At 46.0% G+C, this 22,755-nt stretch overlaps 2 protein-coding genes and 1 pseudogene across 9 annotated transcripts in view; 2 read left to right on the top strand and 1 right to left on the bottom strand.

The window, feature by feature from the left end:
- The window catches only part of WIPI1 (WD repeat domain, phosphoinositide interacting 1), a 55,190-nt gene extending 44,592 nt beyond the window's left edge, over nt 1-10,598 (top strand). For 2 of the 3 annotated variants that reach the window (XM_084837506.1, XM_084837507.1), the window contains exons 10-13: nt 219-326; nt 1,974-2,095; nt 5,229-5,329; nt 9,890-10,598. In XM_084837506.1, the coding sequence (XP_084693632.1) occupies nt 219-326; nt 1,974-2,095; nt 5,229-5,329; nt 9,890-9,937 (379 nt within the window). In that variant the 3' untranslated portion in view covers nt 9,938-10,598. Of the gene's footprint in view, nt 1-218; nt 327-1,973; nt 2,096-5,228; nt 6,350-7,885; nt 9,323-9,889 lie in introns of those variants that run through there. The other variant, XR_014788188.1, reaches the window with a different exon arrangement.
- ARSG (arylsulfatase G) overlaps nt 5,549-22,755 on the bottom strand; it is a 166,052-nt gene continuing 148,845 nt past the window's right edge. For 3 of the 5 annotated variants that reach the window (XM_084837502.1, XM_084837501.1, XM_084837498.1), the window contains 2 exons: nt 17,155-17,245; nt 11,025-11,878 (listed from right to left, as the gene is read on the bottom strand). In XM_084837502.1, coding sequence (XP_084693628.1) covers nt 11,568-11,878; nt 17,155-17,245 — 402 coding nt within the window. In that variant the 3' untranslated portion in view covers nt 11,025-11,567. Of the gene's footprint in view, nt 5,758-11,024; nt 11,879-15,085; nt 15,716-17,154; nt 17,246-22,755 lie in introns of those variants that run through there. The other 2 variants (XM_084837503.1, XM_084837504.1) reach the window with 2 other exon arrangements.
- LOC146353860 (protein CFDP2 pseudogene) lies at nt 13,034-22,160 on the top strand (annotated as a pseudogene). The gene is made up of 4 exons (XR_014788189.1): nt 13,034-13,137; nt 13,225-13,352; nt 17,083-17,141; nt 18,147-22,160. The product of XR_014788189.1 is annotated as a protein CFDP2 pseudogene (transcript).

The raw sequence follows: 22,755 nt of genomic DNA, 5'->3' as shown, positions 1-22,755 counted from the left end.
ACTTTCCCCCTACTTCTGCCTGCTTACACAGTAATTGTACAGGCAAAGAACCCACTTGTCCAGGTACAGGTAACATTTATCATTTAATACCTCCCAGTAACCTGGCCGAATGAAACGGCACTCATGGCAGCCTCAGGCAGGCAGATGGATCCCCCCCTCCCAATGAACGAACCCATTGAGGGGTCCTTTCAACACCCCTCCTGTGCATTTCTTGTTAGGATCCAAAAGCTGCCTCGGCTCTCAGTTACAACATCTGATGGACACCTTTACCTCTACAACCTGGACCCTCAAGATGGAGGAGAGTGTGTTTTAATTAAGACACACAGGTAACAGTGCAGCTCAGCTTTTCCAGTACTACCGGGAAAATGCATGGGGGTGGATATTTATTTATTTACACTTATATCCCATCTTTCTTCCATCATGGAACTCAAGGTAGCTACATATGGTTCCCAAGTGGTCTCCCCTCCAAGCACTGACCAGACCCAGACCTGCTTAGCTTCAGCAAGGCGGCTGCCTCATGTGCCTTCAGACCATGTCTTAAGATTTTTAGCACAGAAAAAGGGAAACCACAGGCTATAATAAAATCATGCCCTGGAGCTTTTTAGTTTTGTTTTGGGGGAAAGTACACACAGCTTTACCTCCTGAGCTGTGTGAGAATTCCAGACCTAGGCAGACCATGGGTTCCCTTTCTGGGTTGTTCATGATTAGCAAACCATAGTTTGTCAGTGTGGTTGGGTTTGCGCAACGTGACAACCCAGACTTCAATAACCCACAGGTTAAATCATGGGTTAGCATTAGACGTATACCAGGTCAGTCTGAGTAGGCCAGGCACAGCGCTAAGTTGCCTGCATGCCTGATTTGAGTGGTACTTCTATTTGAATTAGGGACAGCTGAAGATAACAGTAAAGGCGTTTCCCTCATCAGTATGTTGGCAATGCCAAGTCTTTTGAGTGGTCTCTAATCATCCACCAAGGAATTAATTTGGCTGTCCATTTATAAGATGCGATTAAATTCCCACACCAGCCTGCTTCAAGCACAGAGGCTGAAACTAAAATGAGATCTGCTTTGGCATGCCCATCTCATTCAGACAACACAGACACTCCCATGTTCTTCTGGCCATGAGCCTGTGCATGTCCTGGGCACGTCTAAAGCTTAACTTCTTGCTTGAATGACTTCTCATGTGTTGACTATAGTTCAGCATAATGGCTGTGCCCTCACCTTCAGATAGGGGAAGAGAGGTGGTTGTTTCCAGCTACAGGAAAATTAAGTCCATGTGTTGTTACTAATTGGACAGTTTCTCAGAACGTTGCAAGGGCACATTGGGGGCATTGCTTAATGTCAAAAGGCGGGTGTGTCAGAGCAACTGAGAATCCTGCCCTCTCCTCTGGAAGGAAGCCCTGTTCTAGTGTGGGGATAGGCGCAATTGCTCAGTGGTGAATCAAAGGTGCTTTCTGTACTGTATAATATTGCTTTCTCTCTTTGTGTATGTGTTTTTTAAGTAAGGAGCTTGGCCAAAGATGGGAGTGGGGTACTCAGCGGGTGTGGCCAAAGGAAAAGGAGTGGGGCTACAAGACTAGGATAACAGCACCTGCAAGAGGTCCTCCTTTCTGCCTGCGCCATTGAATCAAAGGGGCCAGTGGATCTGGTGTGGTGCTGGTCCCCTTCCTCCATCCCTGCAGCAACTTTGCGCCAGCATAAGGACCTTCCTTCCTGTCCTCTGAGTGCCAACGTCAGCCTTTGAGGAGGTTGGAGTGTCTGCGTTGCTGTACCCAGAATCTTGCCTTTGTTTTGCCATATCATGGGGTCAGAGATGGCACAAGGCCCCTATGTCCACCAGTCTAGTTTATGGTTTGTTACCCAACACAGGGAAACCTGCATAGACATTGTCAGAATTACTGGGCATGGACTGGGGACGATGACTCACTTTATTTCTCCCCCCCCACACACCTTTTTCCGGGCTCAAATAAAATTAGCTTACTTGACTTGGGAAAGACAGAAGAGAACAAAGAAAATCATATTCGGCCTCCAGTCGCTCAGACTTATGCTGCAACAGTAGCCAGGCAGAGTTCGGTGCCTTCACCTTCAATGATGCCAGGTAAGGGCTGGATTGGCTTGCATGGATCGCCATTCACTTAGCCGTTGAATGCTACAGATTGCTGGATTTAACCAGATCAGATTGGTTCACAGCTAGGTACCCCCAAATAATAGCGCTTCCGTGCATCATCCTTGATAATCTTAGGAAAATGTGTGCACTTTTCTTACTTGGTATCTCTTGAGATGTCCTGCAGCTGGTGTACATCTGAGACTGCGGGGGGTGGGGCTGTTCTGACCATAAGGAGAAGGCCAAATGCTATCCCACATTGAATTTTAGATTGCCCCGGGTTCAGGCAAAAGACGCTGAAACAGCTCCGCACACTTTGGCAACTTTTGTGAGAACCCAAACAGAAGTCTTGCAATAGAGAGCAGAGTAACAAGGCCAAGCTACTTGCATCACATAGTATAAAATCATCAAGGCTGAGTGCCTCTGCAGACGTGCAGAAAAAGCACAAAATAGTAGTAATGCCTTTTGGACGTCCTGTTTTGTTCCATATTGCTTTCAAATGCTAAGTCAGTGCTATCATGGGGAATACCCCAGCCCATGGATTCCCTGGTGCTTGCGCAGTTCTTCTGAGGGGCTAAGAATGCTAGTGAGCATTACAAACACGTCTCTCTGCAACCCTTTCCGCCCCAGCCCATTCCCTGAGTGCTATTTTGCTAACCAGTCTTGGAATGCCCATGGACGCTGTTCACTGAATCAAGGCAGGCTGGGTTGACCTATAGGTATGGGAGTGCGTGGTTCCAGGACCTGAGAACCATGCAGCTTATTCTGTAGTTTTGTGATTATTCAACAACAACCTCACATGCCCCAGGAGTAAAATAAATCTGTCCTCTTGTTATTACCAAGTTTAATTAATCATCAAAACTCAGACACTTTGAAGATGCAGAGTACTTTGAAGATTATAAACCTGTTCCTAACACTAACTGTTAGTAAGCTCCCCAATCAGTGCTTGCCTTGCCTTGTACTGCAAGATTTTTGCCTGGGAATTCATGCATATCTCCAATCTCTACTTTACCTCCCTAATTGCCATCACATCTTTTTCTCCACTATCCTTTTCCTGAGCCCTGCCTGGAGAGACATTATCTGTGTTTGTTTCTAGCAGTTTCAATCAGTGTCAGCTGTGGAACCCATTAAGCATTGGTGGCCATTGTAGACATCAAAAGCACTGTTCAGGTGTAAAGGCCAAACTACGGTTGGGCTGTTGGGGCCATGCCTCAGGCTTGTGCATTCCCCCCTTCCCCTTGCATGCTCCCCTTCCCTCTTCATTTTCTGGCTAAGGCAGACTATACATAGTTTGTTTGAAGTGACATCTGAATAGCCCAAACAGTGGATTTCTGGATCTGGTTGTCATGGCAAACTATGGTTTGCCCAAACCAGAAAGTGATTGAGGGAATCAGAATGTACAAGGGGAGAGGGGAGGAGATATCGCCTTCTTTGGGGCCATTATGTGTGAAGAAAGCCAAAGCATGAAATGAAAGATAAAAGCTAATTGACATGAATGCAGTTGGTGGCAGCTCACGCCTCGTGTTTTGGAGATGATCTTTGGATAGAAAAGACTTAACTAATGTTCAGTAATGAAAATATTTCCTCACAAACTGTCGAAGGGGTGATTCACATCACTTGATATCTCAGTTAGCACTTTTTTTGACTGGCACCTGAATGTGTGAACTGATTCCCTTGAAACGCATGAAGTCCTATGTGTTTTTGAAAGTTCTATCTGTGGTGTTTAATCTATGATAGTCGGGTCACATGTGCAAGTCATCATTTCAGTCCTCGAATGATGAGCCTCGATGTGTGAATCGGCCCATAAAGCAGGGGTAGGCAACCTTTTTGCTCCAAGGGGCACTGGAGGCCTCCGAGGAAAGCGGATTGCTTGTATGTGTCAGAGAGTGAAGGCAGTTCAAGGTGTGCACCAAACTCATGAATCTGTCAGTCCAGCAGTCCAGAGGATCGCAGCAGAAGTCCTTTTCTGTCTGCCTTGTGAGTAATATGAGAGTAGCCAGTGCCAGTCAATAAATTCCCTCTGCAAATATGGTTCACAAATTTCCACTGACGTGACCAAAATGGCAACCGCTAATTCTCAAATTGTGAGGGAGGCTTCCCTAAGGAGGCACAGGGCTGTTAACAAGGAGAGGCACTGGCCCCTTCTGAGTCTTGATGGCACACTGCTGGTCAGTGTGGTATAGTGGCGAGAGCAGTTGGTGGCCAACCTTTTTGGCCACAAGTTGAGGCCAGTGAGACTGTGCCACATTAGTATGCACTGCAGTCTGTGTGCAGCCTTTTGTACTTCGGGCGGTTTTGCTCCAGTCCACCGAGCTGAGGAGCAGGCAGCAGTACAGCTCTAGAGAGCCAACCCAGCCTGTTCTGCAGCCCCCTGTTTCAGGTACAGCATGGCACAGGTTGGCAATCCAGGGGCTGGGGTGTTGGACCCAGATCCAGAAGGCTTTGCTTTGAATCCCTGCTTGACCGTGTAACTCACTGGTTGGCCTTGGGCAAGTCACAGTTTCTTGGCTCATCCTACCTTGTAGGCTTGTGGGGGTCAGTCAGATTCTGCCCACATGCACCAGCCTGAGCTCCTTGAGGGAAGGTGGGATGCAAATCTAAGGCCTCACTAACCTCAGGCGTTCCCTGTTTTAAGTCCAACCTGCTGCCTAAATAGAGAACATTTTTCCTCTGAAGCAGCTGATGCTGCTCTTCTCACTGATAGGATTTGGGGTGAGGTGGACCATTGATCTGTTGCACTATTCTCATATTCCTCTATTAAGCCTCTTTCCTGCATTCCTTCTATGCAAGCAAGTTAGGATGTGTTTCTCGCCTACTTTATGAAAAACCTTTGCGTCACTGGGGAAGTGCTCATTCAAGGATCCACATGAATCAAGCTCTGCATGTCTTCCTCATTATGGCAAGCCTGAGGCTCATCAAGCTAAAGCTGCTAAGTTCTGCTTTTTCCCAGTCTAGTGTTTGCAGTGTTGGTGCACTTTACCCATTCCTTCACTTCTCCAGTTTTGCCAAACCCTGGAAAGGAAAAAAATGCACTGGTGACCCTGCCTGCCCACCTTGGGGTCTTTGGGGCCTGCCTTGTATTTATCTAAAGTGTTTTGGTCATTTTTGTTTGTTTCTATTTTTGCAGGCTACTCAGAAGATGGGGGAGCCCTTCGAGGAGAGGTTATACCCGAGCATGAATTTGCCACTGGGCCAGTGTGTCTGGATGACGAAACTGAATTTCCACCTGTGAGCATTCGGAGCACTTAAGCAGCACTGTGGGCCTCCTGCCGAGAAGACAGTGTTACCCTCTTCTTCCCGAAGGGCTGTCCCTTCCTCTCCTTCCTGTAGCCCATGGCAACTAACTCTGCTATAGTCTTAGGACTGGGTAGACAACTGCCAACATGATGGCAGATGGGCTTGGGGACCAAAGCTTATACAAACCTGATTTTCTTTTTAAAAAAAGGAATTTATAATACTTAGATTCTCCTCTTACCTTGGGCTCCCAGCCAAGGGACTGACCGTGTCCATGCCTGTTAAGGTTCAGTAATGCTGCAAACTTGGATGCTCCCAGGCAATTTGTTGGCTCCCATGAACCCTCTTGTCTTCCCAAGAGGAGGGCATGTTCAAAGTGCGAGTCTGGATTTTGCATCCGCAGCTTCGGCTCTGCCTCTGAGCTGAGAAAAATACTCCAAATGTCAGTAAGAGTAGCTTTTGAGGTGTCTCATTTTGAGCCTTGGCTTGTTCAGATTAAAGTGGCATGAACACAACAGATGAAACTGACACAGGTTTTTGTGGACCCCAGGCAAGAGACCTGCCTTGAGGGCTCCCCTGCACACTGCAGCCCCTGCCTGGCTGTTCACGGCTTCCTCCCTGTCCCTCACAGCCCTTTGGTTGGTGGTTGCATTGTCCCTGCAAGGGGGCTCTGCGCCAGCCCGACCATTGTGCCACAGTGAAGGAAAAACCTGGGGAGGTGTGTAGTGGGTTAGGATGGAGTGGCGGGGAGAAGGCACAGGGAGTGTCACCCAAGGGGAAATGGACAGCACTAGGCTTAGGGCAGAGGGCCCGGCTGTGCTGTCCCTGGGCCCTTGAGGCAGGTCCAGCCAGTGGCAGGTGGCAGGAGGGGACAAAGAGCGTGATTAGCAGTCCCGGCAGATGCCCAGCATTGCTGACCTTTGATGCTGGGTCTACTGACCAACCCTATCCCCACTGAGCGGGGCAGGGGGGTAAAATACAGAAATGGATAGTGGCAGTGTGGGAAAAACATTGGCCGTTATTTCTTTTATTTTAAAAAAGTGTCTTGATTTGCTTCTGGAGATTTTTTTAAAGGACATTCCTTTATGTTGGATTTCCCTCTCTGTAATAGACGTCTGTTACTTTGCAGTGTCTCTTAATCAGTGCTATTTATTTACCAAGGAACCATTTTCCAAATTGTATGCCTTTCTGTGCTGGCAGAGGGTGCCTTATGTTACCAGAACCAGTTATTTATACTAGCTGCTGGTGGAAGAAAAGCACCAGGAGCTTGGGCCTTAACAAGGCCCAATATGGAGAGGACTCATGTGAGAACAACCGTTCTGGAGTTGGAAGTTGGACCAGGGAGAAGGCGCTGGGGATCTCATCCCTCTTGCATGGCTTTGCATTACTGGAGTTTCTCTGTGTGACTCAGCCATATTGATGGTGTGGCTAGGCAACATCCTGCCTCGCCACTGGCCCGCTTTGCTTCCGTTGCTGCTGGCCCTTCTGCTTTCCCCTTTTCTGCCACTGCCAAAATCATCAGACTTGCTTGTCCAGGGTCCTGCTGCGATAGCCCTGCACTGCTCTCTGTAGCCAGGGCAAGGAGTGGCTCGGTCTCGGGCATCTGTACGCTCTCTCCATCTCCTGGCCTTAAAGGCTGCCTCTTGTCCACTTCTCTTCTAGGGTGCTTCCAGACATGGAATCGTGTAATGGCCCTGCCTCAAACATGGAATTTTAAGAGGGTCCAGATGTTGTCTTCCATTTTCCCACTGCTGCTTGGCTGTTTTCTTACCCCCCCCCCATTATGAGAAAGATGGAACAGCTGTGCACTGCCTTTCGATCCGTTGTGCTAGGAGTCGTCTGGGAACACCCTCCATCCGGGGGAATGGGCTGAGAATGGGCGTGGAGGAAGGGCAGCTGTAAATGTGCCATTTCTCTGCTTACTGGAGAGAGGGGGGCTTATCACTACTTGCTACAGAAGGCCAGGCAAGTGGCAAATTGCGCCTCTGACTGGGGACAGAATGGGCTTAGTTTGGGCATTTAGCAATAGTCGTATGGAAAAAGCCAGAGCTGAGCCCATAGCTATGTTCCCTGCCGCCTAGGCCAGTCCAGGATTCTTAGTCTGCTGCCCAGTGAAGGAGCTGCTCTTGTTTTTCCACTGGCGACCAGGCTGTCTCATCCACACATGGTCACATATTAATTAGGCAGTATTAAAAAGAATAAGAAGTAGAGTATTATCTTTAAAAGTGTGATGTGTTGGTGATTTGGCTCCAGGCTTGACATTAGTTCATGCATAGATGACTCTTGTGCCTCTTGGACACCTGCTTAGAGCTGCTCAGCAACCTGTTTGAGGTTTCTAAGAAGCAACTGCACTTAAGGCTTATGTTTCATTTTACATTTCGCTGCTTTAGTAGAGAAGGGTGAATTATGATTCCTTAGTATTTGCCATCCCTCTGGAACAAGGGTGGGCAACTTGTGGCCCTCCAAATGGTGCTGGTAGCAGTTCCCATCTTCCCTATCCAATGTAGCCAGAGGTGAGGGATGATGGGAGTTGTTGTCCAACGTGTGGAGGGCCGCAAGTTGCCCACAGTAGCTCTACAATAATAGTTCAGCTGTTTCGTCTTCTTACCTACCACCCAATTTGGGAGGGGCATGTTACTTTATGCAACCTTCTCGATATGCTGTGGAACTCTTAGTCTGGTAATAAAGCACCATATTCATAGGAAAATGGCTTCTCGGAATATTGTGACAAGCATTTGATTCCTTAAATGACTAATGCTGACATAAAAATGTTTTTTTAAAGGGCATGTCTATGCAGAATGCAAGCCCTCCTCTCGATTGTCTCTGTGTCAAATGTTCCACCATCTGTGGATCGCTTCACAGTTGGCAATTTTCCTACATGGCTGTCACTTCTGTATAGGAAGATGTATTCTGATCATCATGTAAGAGGAACACACATTAGAGCCAAGTAAACTGGCCCAATCCAATGTGGAAATAATTTGGACAAAGACTTGGCTCAACCTTCCTTGTTGTGTCCACGGAATGGATACCGCTGGTGAAACAGGACTTCTGCACCCTCTCCTCTTCCCTGCAGCCCTCTGTGCACCCTCCAAAACTGCTTGGGTGTGTGTGTTGGGGGATTCTGTGGAAGAGAGGGCAGGTGGAGGGCTGCAGGAGAAGACATAGAAGTCCTGTTCCACCAGTGGTATCTGTTACACGGCTGCAATACATAAGTTGGATCCAATCCCAAATGAACAAGTGTTATTTCAGATATGTAGTAAACCATTGTCGAGCACTTAAAAGAGGCCTTTTAATACCTGTCAAAACCTTGGTATATGCCAGAGCTCTTGCAGCCTGAGACCCTGCTGCAGCCTCCCCCCTGCAAAATGATCACTCCTACGATCCTCCTTTCATTTCATACTTACTGGAGGTGGAGGAGGCAGCCAGGAGAGCCTGATCTGTAGCATGAAGGCTGCAGAGACTCCTGTGTAAACATGGTGTTGTCCAGGGAAGCTGGTGATCATGGAGGTGTAATTCCCATGATGCACCAGACGTCTCTCACTATGGATGCTCACAACAAAATGATATGTTCTGTGTCATAGGTGATGGTGTGTGTACTTTTCCTTACCTGGAATTGCTGTTTGTGGTAAAGTTGCCATGTGTAAAGCTGTCCTGTATCGTAGATGCTTATTACTGTGGAATCCGACCAGGGACTCCTGTCTGCCACTAAGCCTGCTTACCCAGTGCCAGCTGCCTCATTTCTGTTCATGGAAGAACAATTACTAAACAGGAGCACATAAGGCATGTCCAGTGTTTGTCACTCTGTTGTGTAAGGCTGGTAGGATTAGTACCATAACCTCTTGCTGATGTGCAGTTCAGGAGTGTCTTCATTGTCAAAAGTGTAACTGATAGATACCGCAAATGTGGAAGGCTGACAGGACCAAAAGGTGTTTCACAGTTGTGAAAGAACATTGAAATATGTGTATCTTAAAAATAAAATAAACTTTCAAAACTGCTGGGAAGACTCACCGTCTCCTGAGGAATCTGCGCAGACCTTTCCCCTATATGCTTCCACAAGGCATTACAGATTGGTCCCTTACACCCAACAAAATGCTGTGACCAGCGCTCTATTTTGTAACTGGTAAATTTTGATGATGTCCTTCGGAGCAGCAAATCCTCACTGTGATGTATTTTCTGCCAGTATGCTAATTTGGGTGCCGCACTTAATTCCATGCATTTCAGTAACTGATGCTTCAAGTATGTTTTGTTTCCAACCAGGAGAATGGTATAATTCATTGTTTAAACGAGAAATACTTTTTCAAGTCTTGAATTCTGGGTTAGATGCCAGATGGGCATTGGATCTAGTTTATTTATTCCTGTGTCAGATGATTCATGCAAAGACAAAGGAACTAAATGACCCACAGAAACCCACGGGCATTGTGGAAAGCAAAACAGTTGCATGACATTTGTCTCCCCGCTGCTTCTTCTGCATGCGCACAAAACCTGTTTACAGCACACAGTGCTCAACGGCCCGTTACTGGGAAAAGTAAGGCCCTTCTGTTTTGATTTTGGTAGATAATCTTATGCCGTGGAAGCCAGACGAACAAAGGGAAGAGATCATGAGGAGTGGCAGACAGCAGAGCGCAGAGCGGCGGATGGGAGGTAGTTTGGAAACATTAAAGGGGATGTGGAACAACTCACAAGTGAGGGAGAACCCTGAGGTGCTCCAGTCCTTTTAACACAGTATGTTCATGCCTAGCCAACCCTTTCTGGCCCTTGGTGTGTATTTTCTTTAAGTGCTATGTAGGTTTGGTATCAATATACTGTATATGCACATTGCTCTATACTCGAGAACCACAGTGCAAATGTTACCCTGACTGAACCTGAATTTTATACACGCCTGCCCTTTTCTAACTTATGTCATGTATAAATGTACTTATAGAAAAGTCTATTGATCTACGTCTTTGTACAGTGTATGCATAATATTTTACCCATGCAGAATATTTTTGCAGTGACCTCTTAGGAAAAAAAACAGAGCCCCAACCTAATACGTTGGAGCTCTGCTGGAATACCCATCAATAAAATCATCATGGTGTCAGCAGCAGCTGTCCTCCATCTTTCTTTGTTTTGAACTGAGCCCTAAAAGTCATTCTTAAGTTTTGTAAATGTAATTGTTGCAGATATGAATGGAATCCTTTTTCTTTGTTGTTATACCATGCCAGCCCAGTTATTATGCTTCAGTTGCAATTTTCAAAGAAAGAAACACATACTTTGCTCAGAGAGCAAAAATGCGACTTGCCTCTTATTTTTTGAACATGTTGTGGACCATAATGACTGTAGAGAGAAATGTATAGGCTTCCTATAGCAAGGAGAAATAAGATGAACCCATGTCAGTATATAAAAAATGGAATGTCTCAATTTTCAAATCTTGTCGGCTGACAATACCATATCTGGTAACTCCAGTCGTGTGAGACCTACTTCAAAGACATCCAAAACTTTTCTTGAGCTGCTTGGTCCATAACTGAATCTTATGATATACACACATGGCTGCTGCTAAAAATGGTGTTTAGTTCTCTCTTCCTCTCTTGCATCTCATACAACTTTCCTGTGTCAAAATGTTGCACATTTCACCACATTTTTTAGTAGGGGTCACTGTTTGTATTTGGAGCATTTTAGCAATCTAGTCTGATAAAAAAAAGGAACAGGCGAAAACAGTCCCAAATTCAGCATTTATTTTTAATGGGTAGTGGGCAAGCAGGGAAAATCGGGATCTACTGGTAGATCTCTGTGTGATCTGAAGTAAATCAAAGATTTCTGATTCCCAGTTGTTTAACAACAGCAATAAATTGCTCCCCACCATCCTAAATTATACTTCTAAAAAGCTCGGGGTAACCAACAGTGGATATTTATGTTGAAGGCCTGTGAGTTCCATTCAGTTCTCAGAACACATTTCTGGGCTCAAGAGTTCTTTAATTCCATGAGTTTGGCACCTGGCTCTGGTTGTCAGATCTCAGGGTTCCAGTAAAGAACAATGTAGATGCCACAAGCTTGATGTCTGGCCAGACCTGATGTAGAATACTTATATAGTGCCTTTCAACAACAGCAAATCTCAGATGAGTTTATTATGTAACAATTAAAATCCTAAAACAGATTAATTCTAAAGTTTTCAGTACTGTTTCATCTGCATGCTGCCTTGAGCTTATAGGCCCCATGGGCAGATGGCATTACTGGTTCCTGTCTCAGAGCTCTGTTATCAGTCCAGCATCCTTTTTTCCAAAGATGAGTTGGCATAAGCCAGTTGGCATCTGCAGACCAAGTGTTGTAGGTTGCAGCAGGGGGTCACGGCTGGGTCACGAGAATAATCTGCCATAGACACGTTGTCTGTGGCAATATCCTGAAGAATGCCCAGAAGAGCCTCGCTTACTGCTGGCAAGACAGCACGGTACTCAGCTGCATGGATGTCCAGGGGTTCTTGCTCCTGAATATCATGCTGTAAGTTGAAAATGAGAGGTGGCTGGTGGTGCTGTTCCACTCCAATGCTTCCATCACAGGCCTTGGCACCACCTGGAAAGAGATGAATCACCCAAGATTCCAGACTGCTGTCTTCTGACAGTTACTGCTGTTGCAGCATCCACACAGTTACAAAGAAGAATATTTTGAGCACATTTGTATAGCTTAAGTATGGGTACAATCTACCCAAAGGTAAGCACTTTTATTTCATGAATGTTGGTGAGGGGAAGTTGCTTGTTGTTAGAAAAAAAAAAAAAAAAAAACCCTGACCAATTTGCGGGGGCAAATGGTTAGCCCAATGCCTGAAAATATATCAGTGAAATACTAGCAAGTAATCTCCAATAGGTATCATCAGTTTAGGGTGCATAATGTTGGGAGTTCCTTCTGTTCATTGTTTGACTGCAAAACTTAGAAATATGGCAGAGGTTCCTTGGAAAGTAAGCAAGAGAAACTGGCACTAATACCACATAACTGGTCCTGCAGATGGTAGGCCCTCCACTCTAAAATGCATCGGCCAGGATCGGTTATAGGTTCAGCTCAAAGCATGTGACTTGGGATCAGATGCATGGAATGAGTACATTTGGCCCTAAACGTCTAGTGAAAGAGCTCCTTAACAGAAGTGTGTTAGTAGCATCTTATTAAGGAACAATCAGTCTTTTGGCACCGTTATATACAGATTGTGCCAGATTAGTAGCTGCAGAATGAAAGCTTTTTGGGCAACAGAAAGTAGACAATGCAGAGTTCCTTGGTTGCTCACTAGAACTTTTTCAAGGGCAGTAATTGTTTTCCCACAAAATAGGTATCTCCAAAATGTCATGAAAAAAATCTAGATCTTCTGCAGGGTGTATCTACTACACAAAAGGTTATGAACAAATTACTGAAGAATAAGAATATCAATGGCGATCGGGCAAGAGTGGACTCCTATGCTTAACCTTTGGCTACTAAAAGCTCTAAATGAACAACCACTGGCCTTATTCTTACAACCAGTAAATGAAGTGGGAATCTTGTGTCTGGGCTGTACTACTTGGGACAGCAGGGGGCGGCTCACTAAATGTCAAAACATGACCGGTACCTAGAAACTAAATCTCCCCGTCATCTAGTTTTCTATGTGAAGAAATATTTTTGAATGGCGCATTCAATCATGTGAGCCCCCACACCTACAGTTTCAAGCGGTAAAGTCCAGATACATGATTACCACTTTACTTGCAGGTTGTGAAAAGTCTCTCTCGACATCACATTTCCCCTGCTGGACACCAATGCCAGAATTGAGGTTGACTGGAAGAAAAGCACCTGATGGGAAAGGCGAGGGGGAGGTAAGCGGCAGCCATGAGAATGATTTGTCTCTGACTGTGCACCCCCTTTTGTCCTATGCATTAATCTATTCTCTGTATTTTATCTAGGTACAGACTGCTGTCAAGAGTCAGGAAACGTTTTGATGGGCACTTCCACACAGTCTAGAGAAGTTGCATGTTGCTTTCAGTTCCCTCTGGATCCACATCACACTGTGCCTGCAGGCTGGAGCTGTGATGTATGATTCTGTGATGTATGATTGATATGTATGTATGATAAGTGTGTGCAATCGCTTGTGTGCGCTGCTGCCTCTCTGAACAGAAGCCAGTGTCATGCTGCCACGGGGTCCTGCCCAAGGATGCACCTCACTGCCCTTCCTCCCAGCATTCTGCTGCACTGAAAAGGCAGGAGCAGGAGAGTTGGGCTCAAACTACATGTGACAATGGCAGAGCAACTTGTCTGAACCCCAAACACATATAAAGAAGGCCATGTTTGGGGCGGGGCTGGGCTCTAATTTTTAGAGCAGACGGTATGTGGATGAGAGGAGCTGCATCCTCCCCACACTTGCTGCTTATCTCCTTGTAGATCGGGGCTCGGCAACTTGTCCTGCAGATGTTTTGGCCTACGACTCCCTCACCGTTGGCTACGCTGGCTAGGGCTAATGGAAGTTGTAGGCCAAAACATCTGCATGTTTCCCCTCCCTGGTTGTAGGGTCTCCCACCAGGTGCTTTTCTCCTACTGTCCAAGTCCAGCTGGGGGGAGGGGGGGATGAGACCCTGTGAGGAGGTAAGCCTTGCAAAATGGGGGAAGTTTAGCATTCCCCTCCATCTATCACTTTGGATCTAAATGTTGGTTTCTCCCTCCTCCCTCGATACATGATTAGGGTAGACCTAGGTTTAACCAAAATGGGTACATTCCAATCACATGTAGTTTGAGCCTCAGACAAGCCCTTAGTCCACATGGTCTTTCTTGCATATTAAGACAGTATTTTCCCCATGTTTTGATAGCTGATTTTTCTCTTAAAAGCTGATAAAGATTACCCACTCTCAGTGAAGCCCCCCTCCAGATATTTCTGTGTAGGTCACCACTCTTCCATAACACACACAGATGCAATGGGCAGCCTCCTCTGAAAGCAAGTAATTCTGTGGTGTTCTTGCACGGTATGATCCAGTCACCCCTGATGCAGAATTACGCACCCCCCAGTGGAAGCTGATTGGAAGGAAGCAAGGGTGGAACACGGAATCACGCAGTGGGAACCTCCTCTGGTTGGGTATTTTGGGTTCCCAGGAGCCTTTAATTAACTAGGACACACCAACAGTTCTCTCACAGCTCACTAGTTTAGGAATTACAGCATTACGGGGTGAATGCTGTTGACCCTGTGTAGCTCCCAACTCTGCCATGTTAGTTCATTCTGGCTTCTCCCCACACCCTCATTCTTCTTTTGTTTCATCCCCCAAAGTATAGATTATCCTCTTTTAAAATGTTATTTAAATGTTGAAAATGCATTCACTAACATAGGAAAAAGGAAAGGTTCCTCCTGTGCAAGCACCGGGTCATTACTGACCCCTAGAAGGATGCCGCTTACGCTGGCGTTTTCATGGCAGACTATAGCGGGATGGTTTGCCATTGTCTTCCCCAGTCGTGACTACCTTTCCCCCAGCAAGCTGGGTGCCCGTTTTACCGACCTCGGAAGGATGGAAGGCTGAGTCGACCTGAGCCGGCTACCTGGGACCCAGCTTCCACTGGGATCGAACTCAGGTTGTGGGGAGAGTTTCGGTTGCAATACTGCCTATTTACTAGACCCCGCAAAGCCAGCTGAGGACTTCCAGCAAGCAGTCACCAAGGTCTCTCTCTCTCTCAGTCTCTCTCACACACACACACACATGAGGCAGAATGATTTAACCTTTGATCCCCTCTCTTGCTGAGGTGACTCAGTTGAGATCAATGGCACAAACCAGCAGGAAGTTATTTGAATTCTGTGTGACAAAGTTTATTACATTGTTTTATCTGAGGGAGTAAAATACAACCAAACTGTGACTGAAGGGTGGGTGTGAAGAAAGCAGGGACCAAATGAATACTAACTTGATGAAAGGGGCCCTTGCCATCACAACTGGGAGTGTTGTACATGAACAATCACATCAGGAAAAGCTAAGAATGGGGTATATAGAGAAAGATACAGTAGGATTATATCAATCCTGTAGGAGCCACTGGAAAACCACACTGGAGGAAGGGTGAGGCCATCAATTATGTGAAGTGACAGCCCATATTGTCTGGCAGGGGTGAGAACAAGGCAGGGCCATGGTAATTATAGCTCAAAAGTCCTGAGGCTGCAGCTGGCTATAGTTTTCCATAGGGCTGTCCCACATTTGACCCCACTCCAAAATGACAGCTTGCAAAAGGCACCAGAGGCCCAGGAAGCTTAGCCAGGTGTCATGCTGGTCTTCTGTTTGCATTTTGCTAGAAAAAGCAGAGATCCCAAGGAAGACACAGTGACCCAAAAAGAACCTACGATGTAAAGTCCTGAACTGAAACCTCAGCAGGCCAGCCTCTTGAAAGCATTGCTACTCGACTCCCCTGGGGATTGCAAGAACATTGTTTTTCCTGTAAGGGGGAAAGAAGTGCCTTAACGCTCTCTCCAGCACTTGTGGGGAAACAGCAAGCAAGAGGGTCAGGCCTGCAACTACTAAAGTATTGTCTAGGGAGGGGGGTGGGGTGGGTGGAGAGAGAAAGTAAAAGAGACAAGAGCATGCACCTACACCACACAATTGACATAAGCCAACAACTAGGGCAGGGCTTGAACAAGCAGAAATATGTGCACATTTTACCACAAAGCAGCCTGCGTAAAAGCAACTGAATTCCAAGAAAGATGACAGTTGAATATTTCAGTCCAACAAGGATTTGACCTTGGGGATAAGTGGTGCTGCAGAAAAGTGCCCTGTGGCTTCATCTGTGCTGCATAGTGAAGGTGTGCCTGTTTGGGTGTGGGAAAATGAGCCCCATTGCACTACATTTTTTTTACATGCTCCCCGTGTGCCAAAGTAAGTTGTATGTGCCTAAGCTGTAAATATAAAATGTAGCTTGAAGATAACATTTAGAATGAGAATAGAGAGAGGGATTTTGTCTGTCTTTAACCCCATTGGTACTGGGGAATCTGTTCTCTGGGCCAGAAAGCCAAATGCAGACCCTGTGACGCACCATCCTATAACAAACATCCAGGACAGGCAGAGGCCCTATGCAAAGCCTGGGGCAAATCTAAGATGAACTCTTGAGTTCATCTGCATTCACTAGGGCAGTAATTCTTAACAAAGAATCCAGCGGGGGACTCAACCCACTGCATTGGCTCTCAAATGCTTTCCCCCTGCAACTTCCCTACAGCATGGGGTCGGTAATTTGTGGCCCTCCAGATGTTTTGGCCTATAATCTATGACCCCTCACCATTGGCTATGCTGGCTAGGGCAGATAGGAGCTGCAGGCCAAAACATCTGGAGGGCCACAAGTTGCCCGCCCCTGCCCTGCAGATCCCCCTTGGATCTCCTGTGTGTAAAGCCTGGGAATATAATACCCACCTCTACCTGCACTATAGGTGAGTGGAGTGAAATTTGGCTGCATGAATGTTCTGCCCACCCAGGCAAAATCCACTCAGGTGAGATGACGTCCCATAATGAGGTTGGATGGTTGTAGCCAAACCCATCACCACCACTCTGCTGCGGTGGCATCACTGTACACAGTCTATTAAAAGGACCATCCCCTCCTGTGGAATTAAATTCTTGTTCTGTGGATGTGAACCTCTCATCTCTTACGAAACTGAAAGATTTGGGCATCATAAAGCAAAATCCTCCTTTCTGCAGGGATCTGGGGTGGGTGCATAGACAAGTGCTGGGAGATGCATCTAAAGGTTTGCTTGAGCTTGATATTGGGGAAAGACGCCTGGTTTCACTCACATCTCATTATTTTCAATTGTATGCTAGAGGAGGAGAAAGAACGTTCCACAGGATTTTTCTTTAAAAGCACATCCGAACAAATCCAGGTAAGCAACATACCTGTCAGATAAAATGCCTTGTACTGGTCCAGCCGAAGGGCATGTATTCCTCCATATTTCCCAGCTGCTCCACTGTTGGGATGGAACAATGTCTGGAGGAAAGAAATGTTTAGGGTATTATAAAGTGGGGCCCTTTGGCTTACTATAGCTTAGGGAAACACACATGGGCTGGGTTTGGATGATCATGGGGGGGAAGCCACCATGGCTTCTCCCCCCACCCCCGCGCGCATGGCCACCATTTACATAATTACCTGCGATGCAGCGCAGACTACCACATTGTCCAATCCCAGGGCGGTGCGTGGCAGGGTGGCTTCTTACCTATGCCACAGTCCATTGCTTGTAGTAGGAGTTGTAGGGTGGGTAAGAAGCCACCCTTGCCGTGCCCCATACCAGGTTCGGACAATGTGGCAACTCGCGCTGCATCACGGGCAATTATGTAAATAGCGATTGCATGGGGGTGGGGGGAGGAAGCCACAGTGGCTTCTTTTCCCCTCATGCTCATCCAAACTCAGTCATGGGCTCAAAGAGCAGCCAGGCACCTAGCCACCTGCCACCCCTCTCCTGATAACACCTAGGGCCAAACTAGGTACACGGTTAAGTATGGCTTTCCATTTACTTAAAAAAAAGAAAAGAAAATAGCATCAGCTGGGGGGGGGGGGGGGGCTGACCTTCCACTACCTTCCCACCAGCCGACTCAGAAGTACTTTGAAAGAGGGATAGCTGCATTTGTTATGTATGCTCATCCCGCTGTTACCTCCAGTAATCAGGCTCCGTAGAGTTGTGTATTGTTTTAAAAACCTGTATAAAATATTTTTAATCACAACAGGACAGTAGTGGGACAAAAGAAATGTACATGTTTACACAATGCTTCTGTCAAACATTTTCATTTCTCTTAGGTGTAATCCTATACCCATGAAATGGGAGTAAATTGGAGTCTTACATTTGAGCAGACCTGTATGGGATTGTGCTGTTAAATAGTTTTGTTTGTCTTAGGTCTCCGTGTCCCCATTCTGGCACTTCTGCAGCCTTGAAAAGCCACATATGGAAAACAGACAGTTTTCTGAACTGCAGGAACACACAATCAGGGTGCCTTCCTTTGCAATCCAGTTCGATGGTGTTCTTTACACAACACAGCTTGCGAATACTGTCAGGAATACACAGAACTGAGAGAGACTGGGTGGGAGAAGTACATTTTGTTACTGTCAATTCTTTCTCCGGGCTCTCCTCGCTCTTATCTAGCCTTTTTTCATAAGGTTTGGAGAGTTCTTACACTTGTAGAGCCATTCTCCTTTCCTCAGGGAGCAGTGAACAGGTGATAATTGTGCCATGGAGAGCAATGAGCATCCTTTAAAACTGCACATATGCCGCACTCCTCTTCACATCTCAGTCCCAAGAGCGTATTACATCATTAAAAGGCAAATAAGAGTCAAGGGCAACTCAGCAGTTTCCAGTAAGGAGCGCAATGTTTGTCTATCACTTGAGGCATCAGCAGGTATAATGCAAAGAAAACATACTCCTGGCTGTGTCCCTATTCCAGCCTTGTATCATCTCATCAAAGATCCAATTCAGAAAAGCATCCAAGAACCAAGCACTTCTGCTTGTTTTCTAACAAAATCCTCTCTTTGTCCCAGTATCACATCTGAGCCACTGGAAACTGAGGAAGTCTCATGAAGAACCTAGCATGGCTCATCCAGCAGTAGTGAGGATGTACTCCTGCCTCCTATTCTTGCCAAGAAAACCCCATGGAACGTATCACAAGGCTAAAAGAGATGACGCCGGAAGATGAGTCCCTCAGGTCGGAAGGTGTCCAATATGCTACTGGGGAAGAGCAGAGGGTATTTCCAAGTAGCGCCAGAAAGAGTGAAGCGGCTGGGCCAAAGCCGAAAGGACACTCAGCTGTGGATGTGTCTGGTGGTGAAAAGAAAATCCGATGCTGTAAAGAACAATATTGTTTAGGAACCTGGAATGTCAGATCAATGAATCAAGGTAAGCTGGAGGTGGTCAAACATGAGATGGCAAGATTGAACATCGACATCTTGGGAATCAGCAAACTAAAATGGACAGGCATGGGCGAATTTAATTCAGGTGACCATCATATCTACTATTGTGGGCAAGAATCCCTTAGAAGAAATGGAGTAGCACTCATAGTCAACAAAAGGGTGGGAAAAGCAGTACTGGGGTACAATCTTAAAAATGATAGAATGATCTCAGTACGAATCCAAGGCAAACCATTCAACATCACAGTAATTCAAGTCTATGCCCCAACCACTGAGGCCGAAGAAGCTGAGGTTGATCGGTTCTATGAAGACCTACAACACCTTCTAGAACTAACACCCAAAAAAGATGTCCTCTTCATCATAGGGGATTGGAATGCTAAAGTAGGAAGTCAAGAAATCACCGGGATAACAGGCAGGCATGGCCTTGGTGTACAAAATGAAGCAGGACAAAAGCTAATAGAGTTTTGCCAAGAGAACATGCTGATCATAGCAAACACTCTTTTCCAACAGCACAAGAGGCGACTCTACACATGGACGTCACCAGATGGTCAATATCGAAATCAGATTGATTATGTCCTTTGCAGCCAAAGATGGAGAAGCTCCATACAGTCAGTAAAAACAAGACCTGGAGCTGACTGTGGCTCAGATCATGAGCTGCATCTTGCAAAATTTCGGCTTAAATTGAAGAACGTCGGGAAAACCACTAAACCGTTCAGGTATGACCTAAATCATCCCTGATGAATATACAGTGGAGGTGAGGAATAGATTTCAGGGATTAGACCTGATAGACAGAGTGCCTGAGGAACTATGGACGGAGGTCCGTAACATTGTTCAGGAGGCAGCAACGAAACCCATCCCAAAGAAAAAGAAATGCAAGAAAGCCAAGTGGCTGTCTGATGAGGCTTTACAAGTAGCTCACGAAAGAAGGGAAGCGAAAAGCAAGGGAGAAAGGGGAAGATATACCCAACTGAATGCAGAGTTCCAGAGAACAGCAAGGAGAGACAAGAAGGCCTTCTTAAATGAACAATGCAAAGAAATAGAGGAAAACAACAGAATGGGAAAGACTAGAGATCTCTTCAAGAAAATTGGAGATCTCAAGGGAACGTTTTGTGCAAAGACGGGCATGATAAAGGACAAAGAAGGCAGGGACCTAACAGAAGCAGATGAGATTAAGAAGAGGTGGCAAGAATACACAAAAGAACTATACAGGAAAGATCTGAATGTCCCTGATAGCCATGATAGTGCGGTCACTGAACTTGAGCCGGACATCCTAGAGAGTGAAGTCAAGTGGGCCTTAGGAAGCATTACTAACAACAAAGCTAGCGGAGATGACAGTATTCCAGCCGAGCTATTTAAAATCCTAAAAGATGATGCTGTTAAAGTGCTGCATTCAATATGCCAACAAATCTGGAACACTCAACAGTGGCCACAAGACTGGAAAAGGTCAGTTTACATTCCAATTCCAAAGAAGGGCAACGCCAAAGAGTGTTCAAACTACCGCACAATTGCGCTCATTTCACATGCCAGCAAGGTGATGCTCAAAATCCTACAAGCTAGGCTTCAGCAGTATGCGAACCGAGAACTACCAGAAGTACAAGCTGGGTTTAGAAGAGGCAGAGGAACTAGAGATCAAATCGCCAACATTCGCTGCATCATGGAGAAAGCAAGAGAATTCCAGAAAAACGTCTATTTCTGCTTCATTGACTACGCTAAAGCCTTTGATTGTGTGGATCACAACAAACTGTGGCAAATTCTGAAAGAGATGGGAGTACCAGACCACCTTACCTGTCTCCTGAGAAACCTGTACGAGGGTAAAGAAGCAAAAGTAAGAACCAGACATGGAACAACCGATTAGTTCAAAATTGGGAAAGGAGTACGACAAGGCTGCATATTGTCACCCTGCTTATTTAACTTATATGCAGAGTACATCATGAGAAATGCCGGGTTGGATGAATCAGAGGTCGGAATTAAGATTGCTGGGAGAATTATCAACAACCTCCGATATGCAGACGATACCACCCTAATGGCAGAAAGCGAAGAGGATCTCAAGAGCCTCTTGTTGAGGGTGAAAGAGGAGAGTGCAAAAGCTGGTTTGAAACTCAACATTAAAAAAACGAAGATCATGGCATCTGGCCCCATCACTTCCTGGCATATAGAAGGGGAAGAAATGGAAGCAGTGACAGATTTTACTTTCTTGGGCTCCAAGATCACCGCAGACGGTGACTGTAGCCATGAAATTAAAAGATGCTTGCTCCTTGGGAGGAAAGCTATGGCCAACCTAGACAGCATAGTAAGAAGCAGAGACATCACCTTGCCGACAAAGGTCCGTCTAATCAAAGCTATGGTTTTCCCAGTAGTAATGTATGGCTGTGAGAGCTGGACTATAAGGAAGGCTGAGCGCCGAAGAACTGATGCTTTCGAACTGTGGTGCTGGAGAAGACTCTTACGAGTCCCCTGGACTGCAAGGAGGTCAAATCAGTCCATCCTAAAGGAAATCAACCCTGAGTGCTCATTGGAAGGACAGATACTGAAGCTGAAGCTGAAATATTTTGGCCACCTAATGCGAAGAGAAAACTCCCTGGAAAAGACCCTGACGCTGGGAAAGACTGAAGGCAAAAGGAGAAGGGGACGGCAGAGGATGAGATGGCTAGATAGCATCACGGATGCAATGAATATGAACTTGAGCACGCTCCGGGAGAGAGCGCAGGACAGGAAGGCCTGGCGTGCTATGGTCCATGGGGTCACGAAGAGTCGGACACGACTGAACGACTGAACAACAACAACTCCTGCCTCCTAAACAGTAGCCAGAGTGCCTCTATCATCTCCATGCCCAAACTGTGCAGGCTTGTGGGAATCACCCCTAAGAATATTCTTCTAAGATGCATTTCGTCTAGGCATGTGTAGATCCTCAAGTATTGCTTCTACAGTACAAAACTTAAAGATATACCTTGCCCCTCCCCTCAATCTTCAGGCAGGCTGTCCAAACTTAAAAAAAATAAAGCACGGTATGAATGGTGTTTTTTTTTCTATTTTAAATGGGAAAAAAATAGAAAGAAAATCTATCTTACAGGAAAATCTATTTTAGATAGATGCAGATAAAGCAAAATATTTTAAAAGAGCAGCAAAACTGCTCTGGGGATTAGGAGAAATTAGGTTTGTGATGGCACAGCAGAAGCTGCCTGTGCACAGACAGCTTCTGCTGCAAACCGGCAGAACTAGTTTCTCAAGAGCTCAATCCTAGACAGGACATCTGTACACAACACCATTACATGTGTTGCGCCTCAACCACCCAAATAATATGCTCCTGGATGTGTGCATTCTCCTCTTGGTTTAAGACACTAGAGAAGTGGAGGTTCTCAGGTACCCATGCCAGAAATGTGAAGTGCAGAACCAGATGCCAGGAAAAAGTAGATTCTGAAATTGTGTTTAGATGCTAGGAAAGTGTGGCTTTTATGTGGCTTTAAGATGCCAAAAAGTAATGTAGGATGCAGATATTTATATGCAGACTAAACAACACCTGAACACAATAGATGAAACCAGCGCAAATCAGTATGGGAGAGCTGTACTATTTCTGACATTAACTGGCAAATTACAGGTGAGGTAAA

Source organism: Heloderma suspectum, chromosome 2, assembly GCF_057233095.1.
Source record: "Heloderma suspectum isolate Gila_16-S chromosome 2, 16-S_ref, whole genome shotgun sequence".
In the NCBI taxonomy this organism is placed as follows: domain Eukaryota; kingdom Metazoa; phylum Chordata; class Lepidosauria; order Squamata; family Helodermatidae; genus Heloderma; species Heloderma suspectum.
The sequence above is the reverse complement of the archived record's forward strand: the minus strand, read 5'-3'. Positions and strand labels throughout refer to the sequence as shown.